Source organism: Heterodontus francisci, chromosome 27, assembly GCF_036365525.1.
Source record: "Heterodontus francisci isolate sHetFra1 chromosome 27, sHetFra1.hap1, whole genome shotgun sequence".
NCBI classification, from domain to species: Eukaryota; Metazoa; Chordata; class Chondrichthyes; order Heterodontiformes; family Heterodontidae; genus Heterodontus; species Heterodontus francisci.
The window spans coordinates 13,518,729-13,542,468 of NC_090397.1; the positions used below are offsets into that span (position 1 = coordinate 13,518,729).

The following is a 23,740-nucleotide window of genomic DNA, read 5'->3' on the forward strand; positions in this document are numbered from 1 at the left end:
TCCTCCTTGTCATTTGAGGACTGGCGATCAATCATGTCCTCTTCATGCAATGCCTCCCTCCTCTGTTGTGCTAGATTGTGCAGAGCACAGCGAACCACCACAACACTTGAGACCATCGCTGGGGCATACTGCAGGGCTCCACCAGATTGATCGAGGCACCAGAATCTCATCTTCAGCAGACCAATGACCTGCTTGATGGTCATTTGGATGGACTCATGGCAGGTGTTGTGCCTCTCCTCTGCTGCAGTGTGAGAGTTCCTCACAGACGTGAGTAGCCATGATTTCAATGGGTAGCCCTTGACCCCGAGAATCCATCCCTGAAGGCGAGCGAGGGGTCTGAAAAGCTGCGGCACCTGGGATTGTTGGAGTATGTAGGCATCATGGCTGCTTCCAGGGAAGCGGGCACACACCAGCAGGATACACCTTCGGTGGTCGCAGACCAGTTGTACATTGAGTGAATGGAAGTCCTGCCTGTTGACGAAGGCTGTTGGCTGTTCCCTGATAGCCTGATAGCCTGGTGTGCAGTTGATGACCCTTGCACCGAGGGGAATCCAGCAATAGCGCCGAGGCCGATGGACCTGAAGCTGATGGCCCTCTCGGCTTGACAGTCAGGGTCGGTCCCCTATCACACATAATTGCCGGCCCTCTTGGACAAGGTGTTAGCCACCTCCTGATGCAGTGATGGGCTGCTGCCTGGTGGTAGGGAAACGTCTAGAAAGAATAATTCGGGACAAAATTAATAGTCACATGGACAAATGCAGGTTAATTAAATAAAGCCAGCATGAATTTCTGAAAGGAAATCATGTTTAATTAACTTGCTGGAGTTTTTTCAGGAGGTAACAGAGAGGGTTGATGAGGGTAATGCTGTTGATGTGGCGTACTTGGACTTTCAAAAGGCGTTTGATACAGTGCCACACAACAGACTTGTGAGCAAAGTTATAGCTCATGCAACAGGGATACAAAATTGTCTGAGTGACAGAAACAAAGAGTACTGGTTAATGGATGTTTTTTGAGTTGGAGGGAGGTTTGTAATGGAGTTCCCCAAGGGTCTCCCTAACACTAACCCTAACCCTTGCTTTTCCTGATATATGCTAATGACCTAGACCTTGGTGTACAGGGCACAATTTCAAAGTTTGCAGATGATATGAAACTTGGAAGCATTGTGAACTGTGAGGAGGATAGTGTGGAACTCCAAAAGGACATAGACAAATTGGTGGAGTGGGCGGATATGTGGCAGATGAAGGTCAATGCTGAGAAATGTGAAGTGTATCATTTTGGTAGGAAGAACATGGAGAGACAATATAAAATAAAGGGTACAATTCTAAAGGGGGTACAGGAGCAGAGGGATCTGGGTGTATATGTGCATAAGTCATTGAAGGTGGCAGGCCAGGTTGAGAGAGCAGTTAATAAAGCATACAGTATCCTGGGCTTTATTAATAGGGGCATAGAGTACAAGAGCAAAGAAGTTATGTTGAATTTGTATAAGACACTAGTTCGGCCTCAGCGGGAGTATTGCGTCCAGTTCTGGGCACCACACTTTAGGTAAGATGTGAAGGCATTGGAGAGAGTACAGAAAAGATTCACGAGAATGGTTCCAAGGATGAGGAATTTCAGTTTTGAATATAGATTGGGGAAGATTTAGACATGAATATAGGAGGTATGATAAGTTAGTTCGCAGATGACACGAAAATTGGTGGTGTCGTAAATAGTGAGGAGGAAAGCCTTAGATTACAGGATGATATAGATGGGCGGAGCTGTGGCAAATGGAATTTAATCCTGAGAAGTGTGAGGTGATGCATTTTGGGAGGACTAACAAGGCAAGGGAATATACAATGGGTGGTAGGACCCTAGGAAGTACAGAGGGTCAGAGGGGCCTTGGCATACTTGTCCATAGATCACTGAAGGCAGCAGCACAGGTAGATAAGGTGGTTAGGAAGGCATATGGGATACTTGCCTTTATCAGCCGAGGCATAGAATATAAGAGCAGGGAGGTTATGATGGAGCTGTATAAAATGCTAGTTAGGCCACAGCTGGAGTACTGTGTACAGTTCTGGGCACCACACTATAGGAAGGATGTGATTGCACTGGAGAGGGTACAGAGGAGATTCACTAGAATGGTTCCAAGGATGAGGAATTTCAGTTTTGAATATAGATTAGGGAAGATTTAGACATTAATATAGGAGGTATGATAAGTTAGTTCGCAGATGACACGAAAATTGGTGGTGTCGTAAAAGGTGTATTTCATTTCACAGAATCACAGAATAATACAGTGCAGAAGAGGCCCTTCGGCCCATCAAGTCTGCACCGATGCATTAAAGACACCTGACCTGTCTACCTAATCCCATTTGCCAGCACTTGGCCCATAGCCTTGAATGTTATGACGTGCCAAGTGCTCATCCAGGTACTTTTTAAAGGATGTGAGGCAACTCGCCTCTACCACCCTCCCAGGCAGTGCATTCCAGACCGTCACCACCCTCTGGGTAAAAAAGTTCTTCCTCAAATCCCCCTTAAACTTTCTGCCCCTCACCTTAAACTTATGTCCCCTTGTAACTGACCCTTCAACGAAGGGGAACAGCTGCTCCCTATCCACCCTGTCCATGCCCCTCATAATCTTGTACACCTCGATCAGGTCACCCCTCATTCTTCTCTGCTCCGGTGAAAACAACCTAAGCCTATCCAACCTCTCTTCATAGCTTAAATGTTCCATCCCAAGCAACATTCTGGCGAATTGCCTCTGCACCCCCTCCAATGCAATCACATTCTTCCTATAATATGGCGACCAGAATTGCACACAGTACTCCAGTTGTGGCCTTACCAGCGTTCTGTACAACTCCAACATGACGTCCCTGCTTTTGTAATCTATGCCTCGATTGATAAAGGCAAGTGTCCCATATGCCTTTTTCACCACCCTATTAACCTGCCCTTCTGCCTTCAGAGATCTATGGACAAACACACCAAGGTCCCTTTGTTCCTCGGAACTTCCCAGTGTCAGGCCATTCATTGAATACCTCCGTGTCACATTATTCCTTCCAAAGTATATAACCTCACGCTTTTCAGGGTTAAATTCCATCTACCACTTTTCTGCCCATTTGACCATCCCGTCTATATCTTGCTGTAACCCAAGACACTCAACCTCACTGTTAACCACACGAACAATCTTTGTGTCATCCGCGAACTTACTGATCCTACCCCCCACATAGTCATCTCTGTCATTTACATAAATGACAAACAATAGGGGACCCAGCACAGATCCCTATGGTACGCCACTGGACACTGGCTTCCAGTCACTAACAGCCATCTGTCATCACTCTCTGTCTACTACAGCTACGCCAATTTTGAATCCACCTTATCAAGTTACCCTGTATCCCATGTGCATTTGCTTTCTTGATAAGTCTCCCATGTGGGACCTTGTCAAAGGCTTTGCTGAAATCCTTGTAAACTACATCAACTGCACTACCCTCATCTACACACCTGGTCACATGCTCAAAAAATTCAATCAAATTTGTTAGGCATGACCTCCCTCTGACAAAGCCATGCTGACTATTCCTAATCAAATTTTGCCTCTCCAAGTGGAGATAGATTCTCTCCTTCAGAATTTTCTCCAATAGTTTTCCTACCACTGACGTGAGACTCACTGGTCTGTAGTTCCCTAGCTTATCCCTACAACCTTTCATAAATAGTGGGACTACATTAGCTGTTCTCCAGTCCTCTGGTACCTCCCCCGTGGCCAGAGAGGAATTAAAAATTTGGGTCAGAGCCCCTGCAATCTCCACCCTCGCCTCCCACAGCATCCTGGGACACAAATCATCCAGACCTGGAGATTTGTCCACCTTTAAGCCTGCTAAAACCTCCAATACCTTGTCACTCCCAATGACAGTTTGCTCAAGAACCTCACAGTCTCTCTCTGAGTTCCATGTCTACATCCTCATTCTCTTGGGTGAAGACAGATGTGAAGTATTCATTCAACACCTGACCAATGTCCTCTGGCTCCACTCACAAATATCCCCCTTGGTCCCTAATGGATCCTACTCTTTCCCTGGTTATCCTCTTCCTATTGATATACTTATAGAATATCTTGGGATTTTCCCTACTTTTACCAGCCAGAGCTTTCTCAAATCCCCTCTTTGCTCTCCTAATTGCTTTCGTAAGCTCCATCCTCAATGTGAAACCGGACGGACCACCTGGCATCGACCTAGGCACCGGAAACGACAACGGCAAACCCATCCCTATCAACCCTGCAAATTCCTCCTTACTAACATCTGGGGGCTTGTGCCAAAGTTGGGAGAGCTGTTCCACAGACTAGTCAAGCAACAGCCTGACATAGTCATACTCACGGAATCACACCTTACAGACAATGTCCCAGACACTGCCATCACCATCCCCGGATATGTCCTGTCCCACCGGCAGGACAGACCCACCAGAGGTGGCGGCACAGTGGTGTACAGAAGGAAGGGAGTTGCCCTGGGAGTCCTTAACATCGACTCTGGAACCCATGAAGTCTCATGGCATCAGGTCAAACATGGGCAAGATAACCTCCTACTGATTATCACCTACCGCCCTCCCTCAGCTGATGACTCAATACTCCTCCATGTTGAACACCACTTGGAGGAAGCACTGAGGGTGGCAAGGGCACAAAATGTACTCTGGGTGGGGGACTTCAAGGTCCATCACCAAGAGTGGCTCGGTAGCACCACTACTGACAGAGCTGGCCGAGTCCTCAAGGACATAGCTGCGAGACTGGGTCTGCGGCAGGCGGTGGGGGAACCAACACGAGGGAAAAACATACTTGACCTCATCCTCACCAATCTGCCTGCCCCAGGTGCTTCTGTCCATGACAATATTGGTAGGAGTGACCACCGCCCAGTCCTTGTGGAGACGAAGTCCCGCCTTCACATTGAGGAAACCGTCCATCATGTTGTGTGACACTATCACTGTGCGAAATGGGATAGATTTCGAACAGATCTAGCAATGCAAAACTGGGCATCCATGAGGCGCTGTGGGCCATCAGCAGCAGCAGAATTGTACTCAACCACAATCTGTAACCTCATGGCCCGGCATATCCCCCACTCTACCATTACCATCAAACCAGGAGACCAACCCTGGTTCAATGAAAAGTGCAGGAGGGCATGCCAGGAGCAGCACCAGGCATACCTCAAAATGAGGTGTCAACCTGGTGAAGCTGCAACCCAGGACTACTTGCATGCCAAACTGCATAAACAGCATGCGATAGACAGAGCTAAGCGATCCCATAACCAACGGTTCAGATCTAAGCTCTGCAGTCCTGCCACATCCTGCCGTGAATGGTGGTGGACAATTAAAAAACTAACTGGAGGAGGTGGCTCCACAAATATCCCCATCCTCAATGATGGGGGAGCTCAGCACATCAGTGCGAAAGATAAGGCTGAACCATTTGCAACAATCTTCAGCCAAAAGTGCCGAGTTGATGATCCATCTTGGCCTCCTCCTGAAGTCCCCAGCATCACAAATGCCAGACTTCAGCCAATTCGATATCAAGAAACGACTGAAGGCACTGGATACTGCAAAAGCTATGGGCCCTGACAATATTCCGGCAATAGTACTGAAGACCTGTGCTCCAGAACTTGCTGTGCCCCTCGCCAAGCTGTTCCAGTACAGCTACAACACTGGCATCTACCCTGCAATGTGGAAAATTGCCCAGGTATATCCTGTACACAAAAAGCAGGACAAGTCCAACCCGGCCAATTACCGCCCCATCAGCCTATTCTCAATCGGTAGTAAAGTGATGGAATGTGTCATCAACAGTGCCATCAAGCGGCACTTGCTTAGCAATAACCTGCTCAGTGACACTCAGTTTGGGTTCTGCCAGGGCCACTCAGCTCCTGACCTCATTACAGCCTTGGTTCAAACATGGACAAAAGAGTTGAACTCAAGAGGTGAGGTGAGAGTGACTGCCCTTGACATCAAGGCAGCATTTGACAGAGTATGGCGTCAAGGAGCCCTAGCAAACCTGAGGTCAATGGGAACCAGGGGGAAAACCCTCCGCTGGCTGGAGTCATACGTAGCGCAAAGGAAGATGGTTGTGGTTGTTGGAGGTCAATCATCTGAGCTCCAGGACATCACTGCAGGAGTTCCTCAGGGTAGTGTCCTAGGCCCAACCATCTTCAGCTGCTTCATCAATGACCTTCCTTCAATCATAAGGTTAGAAGTGGGGATGTTCGCTGATGATTGCACAATGTTCAGCACCATTCATGACTCCTCAGATACTGAAGCAGTCCATGCAGAAATGCAGCAAGACCTGGACAATATCCAGGCTTGGGCTGATAATTGGCAAGTAACATTCGCGCCACACAAGTGCCAGGCAATGACCATCTCCAATAAGAGAGAATCTGACCATCTCCCCTTGACATTCAATGGCATTACCATCACTGACTCCCCCATTATCAACATCCTAGGGGCTACCATTGACCAGAAACTGAACTGGAATAGCCATATAAATACCGTGGCTACAAGAGCAGGTCAGAGGCTAAGAATCCTGAGGCGAGTAACTCACCTCCTGACTCCCCAAAGCCTGTCCACCATCTACAAGGCACAAGTCAGGAGTGTGATGGAATACTCTCCACTTGCCTGGATGGGTGCAGCTCCAACAACACTCAAGAAGCTCGACACCATCCAGGACAAAGCAGCCTGCTTGATTGGCGTTCCATCTACAAACATTCACTCCCTCCACCACCAACGCACAGTGACAGCAGTGTGTACCATCTACAAGATGCACTGCAGCTATGCACCAAGTCACCTTAGGCAACACCTTCCAAACCCGTGACCTCTACCAACTAGAAGGACAAGGGCAGCAAATACATGGGAAAACCACCACTTGCAAGTTCCCCTCCAAGTCACACACCATCCTGCCTTGGAACTATATCGCCATTCCTTCAATGTCACTGGGTCAAAATCCTGGAACTCCCTTCCTAACAGCACTGTGTGTGTACCTACCCCACATGGACTGCAGCGGTTCAAGAAGGCAGCTCACCACCACCTTCTCAAGGGCACGTAGGGATGGGCAATAAATGCTGGCCTGGCCAGTGATGCCTACATCCCATGAATGAATTAAAAAAAAAATCCTGCACCTTCTGTACTCCACTAATGCTTCCGTTGATTTGCTCTCCTTGTATTTGCTAAAAGCCTCTCTTTTCTTCTCATCGTACCCTGAATGTCTCTTGTCATCCATGGTGCTCTGGGCTTGTTGCTCCTAACTATTCCCCTAGAGGGAACATGTTGGGCCTGTACCCTCACCATTTCCTTTTTGAACACCCCCCACTGCTCTTCTGTAGGTTTCCTGACTAGTAACTCTTTCCAGTTTACCTTGGCCAGATCCTGCCTTATTTTACTAAAATTCGTTCTCCCCCAATCCAAAAGCTTTTTTTGCAACTTGTCTATTTCTTTAAGCTTAAATTGTACCATGTTGTGGTCACTATCACCAAAATGCTCCCCCACCAACACATCAACCACCTCTCCAGCTTCATTCCCCAGAATTAGGTCCAGCACTGCACCCTCCTTTGTTGGATCCTCTACATATTGAGCTAAAAAGTTCTCCTGTATACATTTTAAGAACTCCACTCCATCTAAGCCCTTAACATGACGACTATCCCAAGTAATGTTGGGAATGTTAAAATCACCTAATATAATTACCCTATTATTATTTTTACACACCTCTGCGAATTGCGCACATATTTGCTCCTCATTTTCCCGCTGACTATCTGGGGTCTATAATAAACATCTAGCAATGTGGCTGTCCCTTTTTCATTCCTAAATTCCACGCATAAGGCTTCATTTGATGCCCCCTCTAAGATATCTCTCCTTACTGCAGTAAATGACTCCTTAACAAATATTACAATGCCCCCTCCTCTTTTACCCCCTCCTCTGTCTTGCCTGAAGATTCTATATCCCGTGGTATTGAGCTGCCAATCCTGCCCCTGCCTCAACCATGTCTCCATGATGGCTACTATATCACAATTTCACGTGTCAATCCTTGCCCTTAACTCCTGGCATTAAAGTAGAGGCCATCCATCCTGGTCTTACTCCCTTGAAACTTACTTCCGCTGTATTCCCTCTGACTTGTTTGCTTTCCTGTGTTTAGCTGTGTCTCTATTCTGCTAGGAGTCTGCATCCCCTCCACCTGCCAAATTAGTTTAAACTCCTCCCAACAGCACTAGCAAACTCGCCAGCAAGGATGTTAGTCCCCCTCTGGTTCAGATGTAGACCGTCCTGCTTGTACAGGTCCCACCTTCCCCAGAAACGGTCCCAGTGGTCCAGGAATCTAAAACCCTCCCTCCTGCATCAACTCTTAAGCCATGCATTCATCTGTGCTATTCTCCTATTTCTGTACTAGCTAGCACGTGGCACTGGGGGTAATCCAGAGATTACAACCCGAGAGGTCCTGCTTTTTAGTTTACTGCCTAACTCCCTGAATTCTTGATGCAAGACCTCCTCCCTCTTTCTACCGATGTCATTGGTATCAACATGTACCATGACCTCTGCCTTATCACCCTCCCCCTTCAGGATGCCCTGCAGCCGTTCAGTGACATCCTGGACCCTGGCATCAGGGAGGCAACACATCATCCTGGAGTCACGTTGACGGCCACAGTAGCACCTATTGGTTCCCCTGACTATAGAATCCCCTATTACTATTACTCTTCCTCTCTTTCCCCCTTCCTGTGCAGACAGGCTGCTTGTGGTGCCAGAAGCTTGGCTCTGTCCGCACTCCCTGGATAAACCAGCCTCATCAGCCTCTAAAATAGAATACCGATTTGCAAGCAGGACCCCAGGGGACTCCTGAACAACCTGCCTGATTCTCTTGGACTGCCTGGTGATCACCCATTCCCTTCCTTCCTCAAGTCCCTTCAGCTGTGGTGTGACCACCTCTCTAAACGTGCTATCCACGATGCTCTCAGGCTCGCGGATGCTCCACAGTGTTTCCAGCCGCCATTCCAGCTCTGAAACCTGAGCTTCCAGGAGCCGCACCTGGACACACTTGCTGCACACATGCTGGTCCTGGGGACTGGAAATGTTACCAGATTCCCACATGCAGCAAGAGGAGCAAACTACGGCTTTAAGCTCTCCTGCCATGACTAAACCCTTTAAATTTAAAACTTTAGAAGACTGTTATAATAAAAAAAATCAACTAAGTCTTGCTAAAACAATGACTTACAATTCAATCCAGTTTGAAAAATACCCACCAGGACTTACTCACCAGTCAGCTGTGCTCTTTGGAAACTCTCGGCTCCCCTCACGCTCTTTGAGGACAGGTAAGGAATGAAAGGAGCTCCTCGCTCCCTCTTCACGGAACTCCCTCAGTCACAAAACTCCCACTTTAGCACTCTAATGCAGCTTCAAGTCAGTACACCCAGTGCTTTTTCAGCTATGAAGAGACACTGAAAATGCTAGGGTTGTTTTCCTTGGAGCAGAGAAGGCTGAGGGGGGACATGATTGAGGTATACAAGATTATGAGGGGCACTGATTGGTTAGATAGGAAGAAACTTTTTCCCTTAGCGGAGGGGTCAATCACCAGGGGGCATAGATTTAAGGTAAGGGGCAGGAGGTTTAGAGGGGATTTGAGGGAAAAAAATTTCACCTGGAGGTTGGTTGGAATCTGGAATGCACTGCCTGAAGAGGTGGTAGAGGCAGGAACCCTCACAACATTTAAGAAGTGTTTAGATGAGCACTTGAAACACCATAGCATACAGGGCTACGGGCCAAGTGCTGGAAAATGGGATTTGAATAGTTAGGTGCTTGATGGGCGGCACGGACACAATGGGCCGAAGGGCCTGTTTCTGTGCTGTATAACTCTATGACTAAGAGAAGGCTGAGAGGAGATTTTATTGAGGTATTCAAAATCATGAGGGGCCTGGACAGGGTAGATAGGGGGAAACTGCTCCCATTCTTGAAAGGATCGAGAATGAGAGGGCACAGATTTAAAGTAATTGGTAAAACAAGCAAAAGTGAAATGAGAAAAAACTTTTTATGCAATGAGTGGTTAAGATCTGGAATGCACTGCCTGAGAGTGTGGTGGAGGCAGGTTCAATTGAATCTTCAAAAGGGAATTAGACTGTTATTTGAGAAAGAAGAATGCGCAATGTTATGGGGAGAAGGCAGGAGAATGGAACTCAGTGAATTGCTCTTTTGGAGAGCTGGAGCAGATACGATCCACCGAATGGCCTCCTTCTGCACTTTAACAATTCTATGATTCTATATCCCCAGTGGGTCCCTGGAAAGAGACAGACGCATAGAGGTTGGGTGCCACAGTGATCTTCGGGGCCGTGGCAAGCTGATGGCTCACAGCTTTTCCTGCAGCATGGCGCATAAGTTGGTGACGGCCTCCCTGGAGAGCGACAATCTTCGCTGACACTGCCACTCAGACATTTGGAGGTAGCTGAGGTGAATCCGGTATGCTCACTGGAGCAGATAGGCCCTTCTTGGTGTGGCCAGCTGCTGCTGCTTTCATATTGGAGCTTCACGGGTGGGCCGAGTCAGATCCTGCCCTCTCTGCATCTCAGCCATTGCTATGCAGCACAAGGGTGCACAAAGACTGGGTGTATGAGACCCTTGCCAGCTGATTTCTGCCCCTCCCATGTGCTTTCCTTGCAGAGGCGAGCTTGCCTTGGGACCTGCCCATTGCTACTCTCCTCTCATGCCCCTCGGTGCCCACCCTTGCAGAGAGCCCCTCACTGAGACTGCGCCCACCCTACCCTTGCACCCAAGATTGCACCCACGCTTGCATCTGCCCTACCCTTGCACCCGAGACTGGGCCCACCCTACTCCTTGCACCCACGCTTGCATCTACCCTACCCTTGCACCTAAGAGTGCGCCCACCCTCGTGGAGAGCCCAGCACTGCAGGCCAACAATGGCCTCCGCTCCCCCCACTACCCTGAGCCACTGCTCCCCATGGCTGCCTTCCTGCAGCATCACTGAGGCCTCGCCTCGGTGCTGCAACCTTTAAACGGCCGGGGATCTGAAAGCATGTGATCCCTGTGCGCCGTTGACTAAAACAATTTAAAACAGTAATGTAAAACACCCAATCAAATTGGCTTTCATTCAATGCAAATACATTCGAACGAGCTATTCACCAATTTAAATTGCAGTCCCACTGCTTTGTGGCAATAACACCACCTTGGAGCTTTCCTGCCACTGACAAAATCCGGAACCGACATCACAACTTCAGGATTTTGGGCGAGTGCATCCACTCTGATTTTTCGGCTGCCCACGCCACCACCCCCACTCCTGTTGGCCGGATAAAATCCAGCTCATTAACTCTGTTTCTCTCTCCACAGATGCTGCCTGACCTGCTGAGTATTTCCAGCACTTACTGCAAAAAGTGGTAGTCTGTGCATTAACGCTAATTTGAGCAATATTAGTGCTAGTTTACAAGTTCCAGCATACGTTTAATTTAATGCTAAAACCTGAACCGAGCCAATGATGATGGGGACTAATACAATTAACTCGTTTAATTGCAAATTTTGAACGGTCGTATATCACATTCAGACCACGACCTAATCCAAGGGTTCCTGATCAGAGAGAATAATTGTGGCAGTTCCATCTTTACCTGACTTGTCCAGTTTGTAGTATGTGATGGGAAATAATTGACTATAAAAGAAATGTAATTGTCCTAAATATGTAGGTTACCTTTAATGCTGAGTCTTTATTTAAGATATATTTAAAATAATAGCCCAAAAATAATCAATAAACAGCTGCAAAGCAATGAAAATACTTCCAATTGTTTAAACTGTTTTAAAAAGGTTGTGCAATTCGTCACATGGTTGAAAAGTGATGAACAAAAAAATAGTTAGGATGTGCACGAAGAGTTACTTAATAAAATAAGGGAACAATGGAAAATGCTGGAAATACATAAAAGGTTCATCTGAAAAGAGAGAAGAAAGGTTAACAGGTCAGGTTGAGCTTCTCAATCACTGATAAACCAGATTAATACAGGAGAAGTGGACTGCAGAGCAAGTCCAGAAACATGAACTTTCTATGCAGAGGAAGGAGCTCATATTCATCTAAATTCAATGTGGAGGGGGAGAGGATAAGATTCTTTACAGGTAAGCAAAGCTTGGAAGGTAGTCGAGAGAGGGGGGAGAAAGTAAATTCAGGCAAAGTAAACAAAAGTAGAGAGACTAAATGAAGTATGAAAGGATAGAGATTACTTGAAAATACCTAAATCTAAATGTCACAAACTTTAGGAATAAGATGCTTGAGTTCAGGGCCAATGTAGCACAGAAAAGTATGGCTTTTTAGAGATTTTAAAAGCTTGGTTCACCCCAACAGAGATGGAATGAATTTATTAAGCTGGGGGGTGGGGTTGCACAATGCCCTGTGTAATGTCATTTGCATAACCCTGCCATATTGGCTTCTAAGATGTTAGTTGTGGCACCTTTGCTAACATTTCTTTGGAGGGAAATTGTAACCTAATCCACTGGTTGAAAAATTGATGAGATTGGGTGCAACACTGGTATTACACTCTAGTGAAGTCAGTGAGACAAATATTAGGCTCGATGTAAAATCAATGTTCCACTCAATCCTGTGGGTTTTCCACACAGCAGGTGGCATTTTATGCTCTCCCCCTTGGCGGTCTTGGAGGCAGGGAGGGCATTTAATTGCGTAGGATGGTGGCAGGTGGGGACCCCACAACCTTCCTGCCTCCACCCTAATTAAGTCCATGGCAGGTGGTGGGGAGGGGTCACTTGTTCAAAGGCCTGATTGAGAGACCCAGCATCGGGAAGGGTGGGGTCCACTGAGAGCCACCCCTTGCCCTTGCTGCCAACCCCTTACACGCCCCTCTGCTGTGACTCCCATCCTGCAAAACCTCTTCCGCCCTGTGGCCTGGGTTGGTCCGCAATCCTGGGCCTCCAGTGGGTGTTCCAGCAGCAGCCACTGCCTCCCCAGTGGTGCTGCTGAGCAAAAGAACTGCAGGCCTCTGATTGGCCAGCAACTCTCAGCACTCCCCCCCCCACCCCCACCTCCAGGGTCCTGATCCCGGGGAAGGCCCGCTTGTGACCTCTCAATCGTCTGATTGGCTCGTTATACTGGTGGGCCTTCCCAGAGGAGGTAGCATGGGTCTCTCACTGGCTCCCAAGCCAGTGGCTGAGACCCCTGCTGCCTCCATAAAATTCTGCCCAGCGAGTTAGGTTAAAATAACCCTCTTTGTATTAGTAAGCAATTTTGTGCATAGTCTTTTAACAGCTATTATTCTCTTTCATGTCCTGCACTGTCAGTATTTTACAAAAAACATTTTATGTCTTGCCTTTTTATTTAAGCTATGCAAATGTTTCTGGGCCTCTAGCATGGTCCTCCTTGTAGTTGAAATAATGTTGACTCTTTGAGTGGCATGCTGCCATGCATGGTGCGTAGTCCTTTGCATTTTTGGGGACTATCACCTGCTCACAAAAATTTGCTTTTGTGTTCTCCTTGAGAGAGCTTACGAGCACAAACACAGTTTCATTGTGAAATTGGGTATTCCCAATTGTTGTTAAGACACTTTACAGAAGAATTGCACTCTCCAAGGCTGGATATACAAACTTTGATTTGCATGATGATTAAGCAACTGATTATCTGTTGAAGACACCTTGAAGGGTCATTACTGAGGTATTATGATGAGCTGCTAAATTTTCATTATTATAGAAGCAAGTTCTAGCCACTTGAGTTTATTTTATTCAACAATTTTGAAACTTAGACATCTGAGAGGGTTCCCATGATTGCAACACAATGGGTAACCTTACTCAGCAAATGAAGCGCATGTTTGAAATGCACCTGATCTTATTGGGCATTTGAGGATGATTGTTTTTACTCGAGCTTAGTTAGTCAGCAAACTATTGCACTTTTAATCTAGTATAGGATAGTTACTAAAACAGAATACACTGTTTAAAATAATTTCTGATTTTATCATAGGTTCAAAGGCTATGCATTTGCCAATTACCATATGGAATTTGAACTTCCTAAACCCTTGGCCATGAGTGACATTGCTGTGCGGATCTTACACACCCAATATGACCACATATCTTGCCGCAGCCGTACTTTTTATGATCAACAGAGAGCTTTTAAAATTAAGTCCTTTGCAGTTGAAATTAGGGAGGGTTTACAGGAGTATGAGAATGTACAGGCAGAGGATGAGGAACACCAAGCTATTGAAGGTGAGAAAGTTATTGAAGAACAAAACTTTATTGATGAAGAAAAAACTTTTGAAGAGCAACAAGCATTTGAAGTCAAGCAAATGATTGATGAAGAAGCAAAGTCTCTCCGACCAACAATAACAATGGTATGGAGATGTTGGGTTGCAATTTAGAAGCATGTCTAGGTAGTTTAATCAATGGTTACATGATTTCCAGTAAATCTGAAATGTGATATATTTAGGGTGGTTTAATGCCTTCATATTCATACTTCTTTTCTCTCTAAATACAGGTCTTAAGCAGTAGTCCATATACTATAAACTTTCTCTACCTTATCTGTCCCATTAAATTGTCTCTAGTTTAAGACATTTTACAGCTGATGACAGTGAAATTCAAAACAGGCTGGATGTTCTCTCTAACTTTAGACTGCCTGCAGGCTGCCAATATGAATCTATAAGAGGAAATTTGTGGCCTCAAGCTGCAGCCAATCAAGTGCCTGCCCACTTGTCACAGGTCTCAGAAACAGCTGTCATTTAAAGTCACAACTCCTAGCTGTGGCTTATCCTTCGAAATGTGACACCCCCCTCAACACCACTGCCACACCCCCCTCATCCACGCAGACATACATTTTGGAACAAAGGAAGCAGAACAACACCTCATATTTTAATTAAATCAAATTAGCTACTCATCAATATTGAATTATCTGATAATGGCCTAAGATGCTTGCCAAGAACTATCCTCAGTTTATCAATTTGCATTAATGAAGAACACCACAACTAGTTTGTCTTGAACTGAAGTGATGGATTACTCTCTGAGAAATACTCTATATGATACTGTAACTTGTTGATTCCAGCAATATGAAAACACATGTATAAAAAATGCCACACTCCCATGCAGGGATTAGAGAATTTATCTTTCTTCCTCTTCTGCATCTTGGAGACTCCTTTTCCTCTTTTTTGCGATACAGGCTAACTTGCGTTGTTAGATCTGTTGTTTCGCAGTTTGTTATTTATAGTTTTCTACAAACACCTTGAATTATAAGAGACTTTGCATCAGTAGTGTGAGTTAGAAAGATAGCCTAGTCTAGTTGAATTTCAAAGCCAGTAAGATTGGCATTTGATACTCACACAACGATACTTTCAGTTTTGTTTTACTTATGTCTCACAAATTCGCATCTTTGCTTGAAGGATTAATTTACAAGCCCTTGATTATGAGGTACCTGGTCTGCTCTGAGTGCCAATTGGAAGATTGCAGATGTGCTGCCCACAGCTTTCTGACCAGTGCTGGTAGCTGGCTATTACCTTATTGTAGAAATCCTACCCTGGGATATAAACCGACGTCTTATCCAAGAACCTACTGCAGCAAGTTAATGTATTGGCTGGGACACCAGGGAGAACTCTCCTGCTGTTCTTCAAGACAGTGCCGTGGGATCTTTTATATCCACTTGAGAGGGCAGGTGGAGCCTTAGTTTGATGTCTGATCTGAAAGATGGCACCACTGACAGTACAGCACGCCCTCAGTACTACACTGGGAGTGTCAGCCAGGATTTGAGCTCAGTCCCAGAATGGGACCTGAATCCACAACCTTATGACTCAGAGATAAGAGTGCTACCAACTGAACCATGGCTGACAAGCCAATAGAATATGTAGAATAGGTGTAAAAGCAGGGACTGGTTCACAATTGACCATACTGTGCTCTCATCCAAGAGGGGTTTCACCCTCAGTAACTCAGGGTACTTTTATTTTCAGTGGTGGTGGAAAATTGATGGTATTGGATCACCCGCTCATTATGTGAGACATCAGTGGAAAGGAAGATCAAGCGGAGTGTATAACAGGGCGACCTCACCAGCTCTACAGTACCCTTTGGCATGCCAGTAGTAGCATGAGACAACCCAGAGTGTAATTAAATTTTGCTGGAAGTATATATACTGCCAGCCTGGCCCCAAAGCAAACTCTAGAGATATTAGTCCCTAGGCAAAGCTGGATTGATAACACTAAATTTAGAACTATGTGTAGAGTGTGTCTCTCAATTGTAATGGAGGTTCATAAACTTCACATAGATAATGGCTCAGTTATCCCTTTTGTACACACCAGAAAATAATACTCAGTTCCCAGGTGCAGAGGAGAGGGAAACAGGATGTCGGCATGTCACATTGGCTCTTCATCCACTTTCTGTTGACTTGAGACTCCTGGCTCATCTCAGGGTTGTGTTCACAGCACTCTGTTCACAACAGCTGCATGCATTGTAATATGGAATTCAGGAGAGAGGGCTGTTTGAGCACCTTTTTCTCTTTGATTGCTGGTTAACCAGCCATTTGGAGTGCAACTAAAGAAGCTGGCTTTAACACCTGAGACCACTGGCGGCCACTGGTTGGAACCCATCAGATTCTAAGTTCCTTCTGTTCAAGGTCAGGAAGAAGATCTCTAATGCTTGAGGCCTTCTTTGCATAGCAGCAATAAGGTCTTCCAGCTAGGGTTGCCAACTCTGTTTCAGTGTATTCCTGGAGGTTTCATCAAGTGAATCCCCATCTCCAACCTCTGTAATCCATGTGTTGTAGATACATCCATGGTGCTGTTCGGGTGGGAGTTCCAAGATTTTGACTCCGCAACAGGGAAGGAACAGCAATATAGGCACAGTGACGACACAGTGGTGCAGTGGTTAACACCGCAGCCTCACAGCTCCAGGGACCCGGGTTCAATTCTGGGTACTGCCTGTGCGGAGTTTGCAAGTTCTCCCTGTGACTGTGTGGGTTTTCGCCGGGTGCTCCGATTTCCTCCCACCGCCAAAGACTTGCAGGTGATAGGTAAATTGGCCATTGTAAGTTGCCCCTAGTGTAGGTAGGTGGTAGGGAATATGGGATTACTGTAGGGTTAGTATAAATGGGTGGTTCTTGGTCGGCACAGACTCGGTGGGCCAAAGGGCCTGTTTCAGTGCTGTATCTCTAAATAAATAAATATTTCCAAGTCAGGGTGCTGTGTGACTTGGAGGGTAAATTGCAGGTGATGCTGTTCCCATGCATCTGCTGCTCTTGTCCTTCTAGGTTGCAGGATTGGAAAGTGTGCTTGAAGGGGCCTTGGCGAGTTGTTGCAGAGCATCTTGTATATGGTGCACACCACAGGCACACTGCGTTGGTGGTGGAGGGACTGAATGTTTAAGGTGATGGATGAGGTGCCAATTGAGCGAGCTGCTTTGTCCTGGATTGTGTTGGGCTTCTTAAGTGATGTTGGAGTTGCACTCATTCAGGCAAATGGGGAGCATTCCATCACACTCCTGCCAGGCTTGAGGAATTAGGAAGTGACTTACCGCAGAATTCCCAATCTCTGACCGGCTGTTGTAGCCACAGTATTTATATGGCTGGTCCATTAAGTTTCAGAACAATGGTAAAACCCAGGACGTTGATGCTGGAGGATTTGACAATGATAATGCTGCTGAATGTCAAAGGGAGATGATTGGATTCTCTCTTGTTGGAGGAGATCATATCAAATGGGTAGGGATGAAAATTGCAGCCATGTTTTATTGAACAAGCTTATTACATACCAATTATTTTGCTTTACTCGTTCGCTTTTATAAGTAAAATTATACATTTTGTAATTTAATAAATTCAGTTCATCATGAGGACATTAAATCTGGAATCTGTTTCACTAATATAATATTTGAGAAATATTTTATGGAAGGAATAAAGAATTTTAGGCTTGCAGTGCCATATTTTATAATAATGAAAAGATACTTAGTCAATAGCTATATAAATAACAAAGCATCTGGAGGATATTGACTGATGATTGAACATTCAGCTATTATTCATTTAATTTGATTGCAATAATAGGATTGGGCTATTTGTTCCATCTTTAACTTTAACTCTTTAACTTTATGAACCACAATCCCTACCCTTAATACTCATAATTCACAAATAAGGGTAAATCTCACTTTAAAACATCTCAATTTTGCACCTGTAGATTTTTGAAGCAATGCATTCCTAATTCAAATAAAGTTTAAAAGGTCAGAATTAGATGAGTGCAGAAATCTTGGAGGTTGTGGGGCTGGAAGACCATAGAGAAATCTGAAATTTGAGAATTTTTAAAATCAAAACATTGATTGACCAGGAGCCATGTAGGTCAGTGAGCACAGGGTGGTAGGTGAACAGTACTTGGTGCGAGTTAAGACATGGGCAGCAGAGTTTTGGACGACCTCAATTATGAAAATCTATTTTCCCCTAGCTCCTAGGTCCTATTTTAAGATTATGTTGTAAGCAATCCCATGCATAATGTCCTATCGTGACACCATTGTAATAAACATATTCAATTGTGGTTTCCTTATTGCCAATAACCTTTGTAGAGTGTAAACATTTCACTATTATTTTGTAGACTCCAGTGAGCACAAGTTCCAGAGACGACTCATTGAAAAGCAGAACACCAAGCAGGGAGCGAATTGCGGAAGATATAGATATAAAGGTGGAAAGTGCAGAGTTCATTGAAGGTAGGAAATAAGTCCTGTGCAATTTTTTCAGTTTTGAGAAATTACTGAATGCAATTTCTGTCGAAGGTTTGGAAAATCAAAGTGGGCTGCGATTCCCCCCAAATAGCTATGGATGGCGCTGAGGGTTAGGGGATGGGGCAGTGGTCAAGACTGAGATTGATAGGTTTTTGTTGGGTAAGGAGGGGATCAAGAGATGTGGAACAATGATTGGTAAATGGAGTTGAGGTACAGATCAACCATGATATTTTATGGTGGAACAATCTGGAGGGGCTGAAGGGCCTACTCCTTTTCCTATGTTGGGGAGCAAGGAAAAAATTCCTTGGTTGATAGGTCATTAGAAATGGAAGAAATAACATATTATTCCAAGTGCAAATGACAGTCCAGCTACATGCAGTGAGTTCATAACATTAAATAGTAATAATAGTAAATAAAATAATTTAAGCTCACAAAATGGCAATGTTCATTTCCATGTACTGGTTTAAGTTCAGTGTCAACTATAACCTGGCAGACAGATAACAAAATTAAGAGCTATAGAGAGAATTTATATGCTGAGAGGCAGGAATTGGAAGTGTCAAAAACATGGTCATAATACAAATAAACTAGGTGTTTTTTAAGGGCTTTATATAAATATATGTATATACGGAACATCAACAACTAATATTTATATACCGCCTTTAATGCAATAAAATGTCCCAAGGAACTTTACAAGAGCATTATAAAACAAAGTATGGACACTGAACCGCAAAAGGAGATATTAGGATAGATGACCAAAAGCTGGTCAAAAAGATAGGTTTTAAGAAGCGTATTAAAGGAGGAAAGAGATATGGAGAGGTAGAGATTGTGGGGAGGGAATTCCAGAGCTTGGGGCCTTGGCAACTGAAGGTGCAGCCACCAATGTGGGAGTGATTAAAATCAGGAATGCATGAGTGGCCAGAATTAGAGGGGTGCAGATATCTTGGAAGATTGTGGGGCTGGAGAAGATAACCGAGATAGAGAGGGATTTGAAAGCAAGGAGGACAATTTTAAAATCAAGACATTGCTTGACCGGGAGCCAATGTAGGTCAGCGAGCATAGGGATGATGGGGAACGGGACTTGGTGCGAGTTTAAGACATGGGCAGCAGAGTTTTGGATGACCTCAATTTATGGAGAGTAGGATGTTGGAGACAAGCTAGGAGTGCATTGGAATAGTCAGGTCTAGAATTAACAAAGGTATTTTGAAGCAAGAGAAATATTTGTTTTAAGCACACTAGGACAAATTAATTTGTTCTCAAAGCACGTGGTATGTCATTGGAGAGGAACAGTTAAGTACAACAACAACTTTTATTTATATAGCACCTTTAATGTAATAAAATGTCCCAAAGCACTTGACAGGAGCATTATAAAACAAAATATGACATAGAACCACATAAGGAGATATTAGGACAGGTGACCAAAAGCTTGTTCAAAGAGGTAAGTTTTAAAGACTGTCTTAAAGGAGGAAATCAAGGTAGAAAGGCAGAGAGGTGTAGTGAGGGTATTCCAAAGCTTAGGGCCCAGGCAATGGAAGGCACGGCCACCAAATGGTGGTGTGAGATTATAGAGATAGGGAGAAGCGAGCTCATGGATGGATTTGAAAACAAGGATGAGAATTTTAAAATCAAGATATTGCTTCACCGGGAGCCATTGTAGGTCAGTGAGCACCTGGGTGATAGGTGAAGAGGAGTTGGTGCGAGTTTAAGACACGAGCAGCAGAGTTTTGGATGACGTCAAGTTTACGTGGGAGACCAGCCAGGACTAATTCTAGTGAGATCCTGCTTAACAATTTACCTAATCAGATCTGTATTGCAGTGGTCCAACTTACCAATCCAATTTTTGTGAAGCATCATAATAAACTCCTTTGCTGACTTCAAAATTCCAACTCCAGCTTTTTACAAATAATGGAATTCATATTATCATACAGCACAGAAGCAAGCCATTCAACCCATTGTATCTGTGCAGGCTCTTTAAAACATTTAGATATGGAAGATAGTGTTACAACTGAGGCATGAGGAGTGCACTGTTTATTCTAGATCTACATCTCCACAGGTCATGACATATATTTAAATTTTTTCCTACTTACTGATTGGTCAATCATAGACTCTATTTTTACCCAGAATAAAACACACCAACCAGCTTTAATAAACAAAATTATCCGTTTATTATAAAACAAGACTTAACCAGAAATGAAGCAAAGCCTTAACACAGACTGAAATATTAAAGTTCCCTTTTTACCATAGCCCCTCACACACACACACACACATACATACATACATAAAGGGATTTTCGTTTTAGAGCTCTATTACAAAAAAGACAAATATAATATAATAACAAATACTTGCTAATTTTTGAAGAAGAAAAAAAAGATATGGAAAGATGTCTTTTGTTTTGGTTTGGTGTCCCAAATGCATATAGATGGCTGTCACTGGGATCTTCCTGGAACAGATCTTTTCAGGTGACATTGAAGATTAGTTTGGGTAGGCTTTCCAGGAAATGCAGCAACAGAGGTTTCAGACACAGGCCTTACAGGAGAAATGCAGCAACAGTTTAGTCTGCTTCTTACGCTTGCTTCTCAGCTTCTCGAGAAATGGAAAACTGGCAGGTTTTTTACAAAGAGTTGGAACAGGCTGAGTTGGGGTGGTTTGTTCTTCTTGGCAAGCTGACTCTTTAACTCTTTTTTCAAACCACTGTTCATCCCCAACTGCCTTTTGTAACAATTCAAAGTGAAACCAAAAACATTCCAGAAGTGGAGCCTTCTGACCTCTATAAATCTTGACCTGTCACTTCTCTGTAAACATCTTCCCCAAGTCAAAAACAACCCCTGCTGGGTAATTATTTGAAAACAGGTGCCTTCCAGTAACTGATTGTTTTCAAAGCCAGACCTCCCAGTGACTCTGGTAACAACCCATCCATGGTGTCCCAAAATAAACCAATGTCTAGTTCTAAAATGCATGAGTCCTCAAAAACATACTTAAAAATATAGAAGCACTCATAACACCTCCACCCTTGGAGGAATGAATCACAATTTTAAAATGCATTTCATTACAAATGTGTTGAAAAAAAGATGAAAAAAATTTGAAACACATTTTCACACTCGTACTCATTCACTCTTTACCTGTAGTTCATACAGTTCTGCTTTGCCTTCAGATAACTCAAAGCAAAGTTAGTTGTAGATAAAGCATCTGCAATTACATTATTTTAGCCTGCAATTTTAATAATCTTTAAGTGATACGGTTGCAATAGCAAACTCCATCGGAATAGTCTGGCATTCTGGTTTTTACATTTTTCCATAAAGGTGTTATGGCTGAGGTGGGAGGAGTGCACTGTTAATTCAGTTCCACTTCTCCACAGGTCACAACATATATTTTAATTTTCCTACTTACCAAAAACCATTAATCAGATACTCTATTTTTATTCCAGAATGATGCACACCAACCAGGTTTCTTTAATAAACAACAAAATTATCTGTTTATTATACCCCAAGTCTTAACCAATAATAAAGTAAACATACAGGCAAATTGAAATATTAAAGCCCCTTATTTTATCCTTGCCCTGAAACACACACTCACTGGTTAACCAAGAAAAAAATAAATTTTTGTTTACATCTGTGACAAAGAAATAGAAGGAATAAAAAAACTTAGACTGAAGAGAAGGTATGGAAGATCTTTGTTTTGGCGTCCCAAAGGCGAATAGATGGCTGCCACTAGGAACCTTCCCAGAACAGTTCTTTCCAGGTGATGTCGATGAACAGTCTGGGTAAGCTTTCAAGAGATGCAGCTACGGAAGGCTTCACATAGGCCTTACATCAGGTGTGCAGCAACAAAGGTTTCAATGCTCACACATTCGTTGCAAAGATGCAAGGTTCCTGCAAACATGCAGTATTTCTTCAAATACAGGAGGCAACAGTACAACTTGATGCAGGAATTCTTTAAAGAGAGAGAGAGAGACAGCAACTGTTTTCTCCTGGCAGATCAGGAAGCAAACTTCTTTCTGTCTGTTTTAGCCAAACCCACTGCCTTTTTTAACAGTTCAAAATGAAACCAACTTTTTCCAGAAACAAGCCCTATGAAAACCATAAATCTTGACTTGTCAATACGCAAATAGCTCTTAAGGTCATACACATATCCCCCTGCTGGGTTCTTTGCAAACAGGTGCTTTCCAGTAAAATTGTTTACTAGTCAACCTTCCATTGACCTTCCTTTTATGAAAACACCCAAAGTTCAGCTTCTCAAGATTACAGCATCCATGGAATCCTTTTTCAGTTTTTAAAATACAGATTCTCAAATTTTTAACAAGAAATGGAAACCCTCATAACAAAGGCTAGGGGTTATGATCATTATATAGCAGTGTCTCTCTGTAGTCATGGTGGACATAGACTTCAAAATGCTTAAGAGCCAATAGTAAACCGAGAGTTTATTTTTCCACTGTTGAATATCGTTTTTGATGTCAATTTAGCTTTTTGGAAAAGTATCCCACTGGCCTTTCTATGCCTGATTCATCATCTTGTAACAAGACTGCACCAACCCCAGGTCACTAGCATCAATTGCTACCTTGAAGGGCTGAGCAAAATTTGGAGCAGTCAACACTGGCTTTCAGTCTCTCAAAAGATGCTTGGCACTCCCCTGATCACACTATCTTGCTTTTCTTTTTCTGTAGTAAATCTGTCAGTGGAGCAGCTTTGGTACTAAAATTTGGTACAAACCTTCGGTAGAAACCACACATTCCCAAAAACCTCATGACTTCTAGCTTGTACTTTCGCTGTTCTTGACAACACTAGTCCTTGCCCTACTACATGCCCAAGGTAGCTCACTTTTGCTTTCGGAAATTCACTTTTGGCAAGGTTTATTACTAAATCAGCCAATTGTAATTTCCTAAACCGAGCTTCTAGTTGTTTCAAGTGATCCTTCCAAGTGTCACTGTATACCAGCACATCATCAAGGTAAACTACACAATTAGGAACACTTGCTATCACTTGACTCATTCGTCTCTGAAAAGTTGCTGGGGCATTTTTAGCCCGAATGGCATCACTCGGCATTGGAAAAGACCGTCTGGTCTGACAAAGGCCGTTATTTCTTTAGCTTGGGGTGTTAAAGGAACTTGCCAGTATCCCTTTAA

At 44.2% G+C, this 23,740-nt stretch overlaps 1 protein-coding gene across 3 annotated transcripts in view; it reads left to right on the forward strand.

The window, feature by feature from the left end:
• The window catches only part of dnai7 (dynein axonemal intermediate chain 7), a 121,560-nt gene that overhangs the window by 34,875 nt on the left and 62,945 nt on the right, over positions 1 to 23,740 (forward strand). For all 3 annotated transcript variants that reach the window (XM_068058879.1, XM_068058880.1, XM_068058881.1), the window contains 2 exons: positions 13,919 to 14,285; positions 18,498 to 18,609. In XM_068058879.1, the coding sequence (XP_067914980.1) occupies positions 13,919 to 14,285; positions 18,498 to 18,609 (479 nt within the window). The remainder of the gene's footprint in view (positions 1 to 13,918; positions 14,286 to 18,497; positions 18,610 to 23,740) is intronic.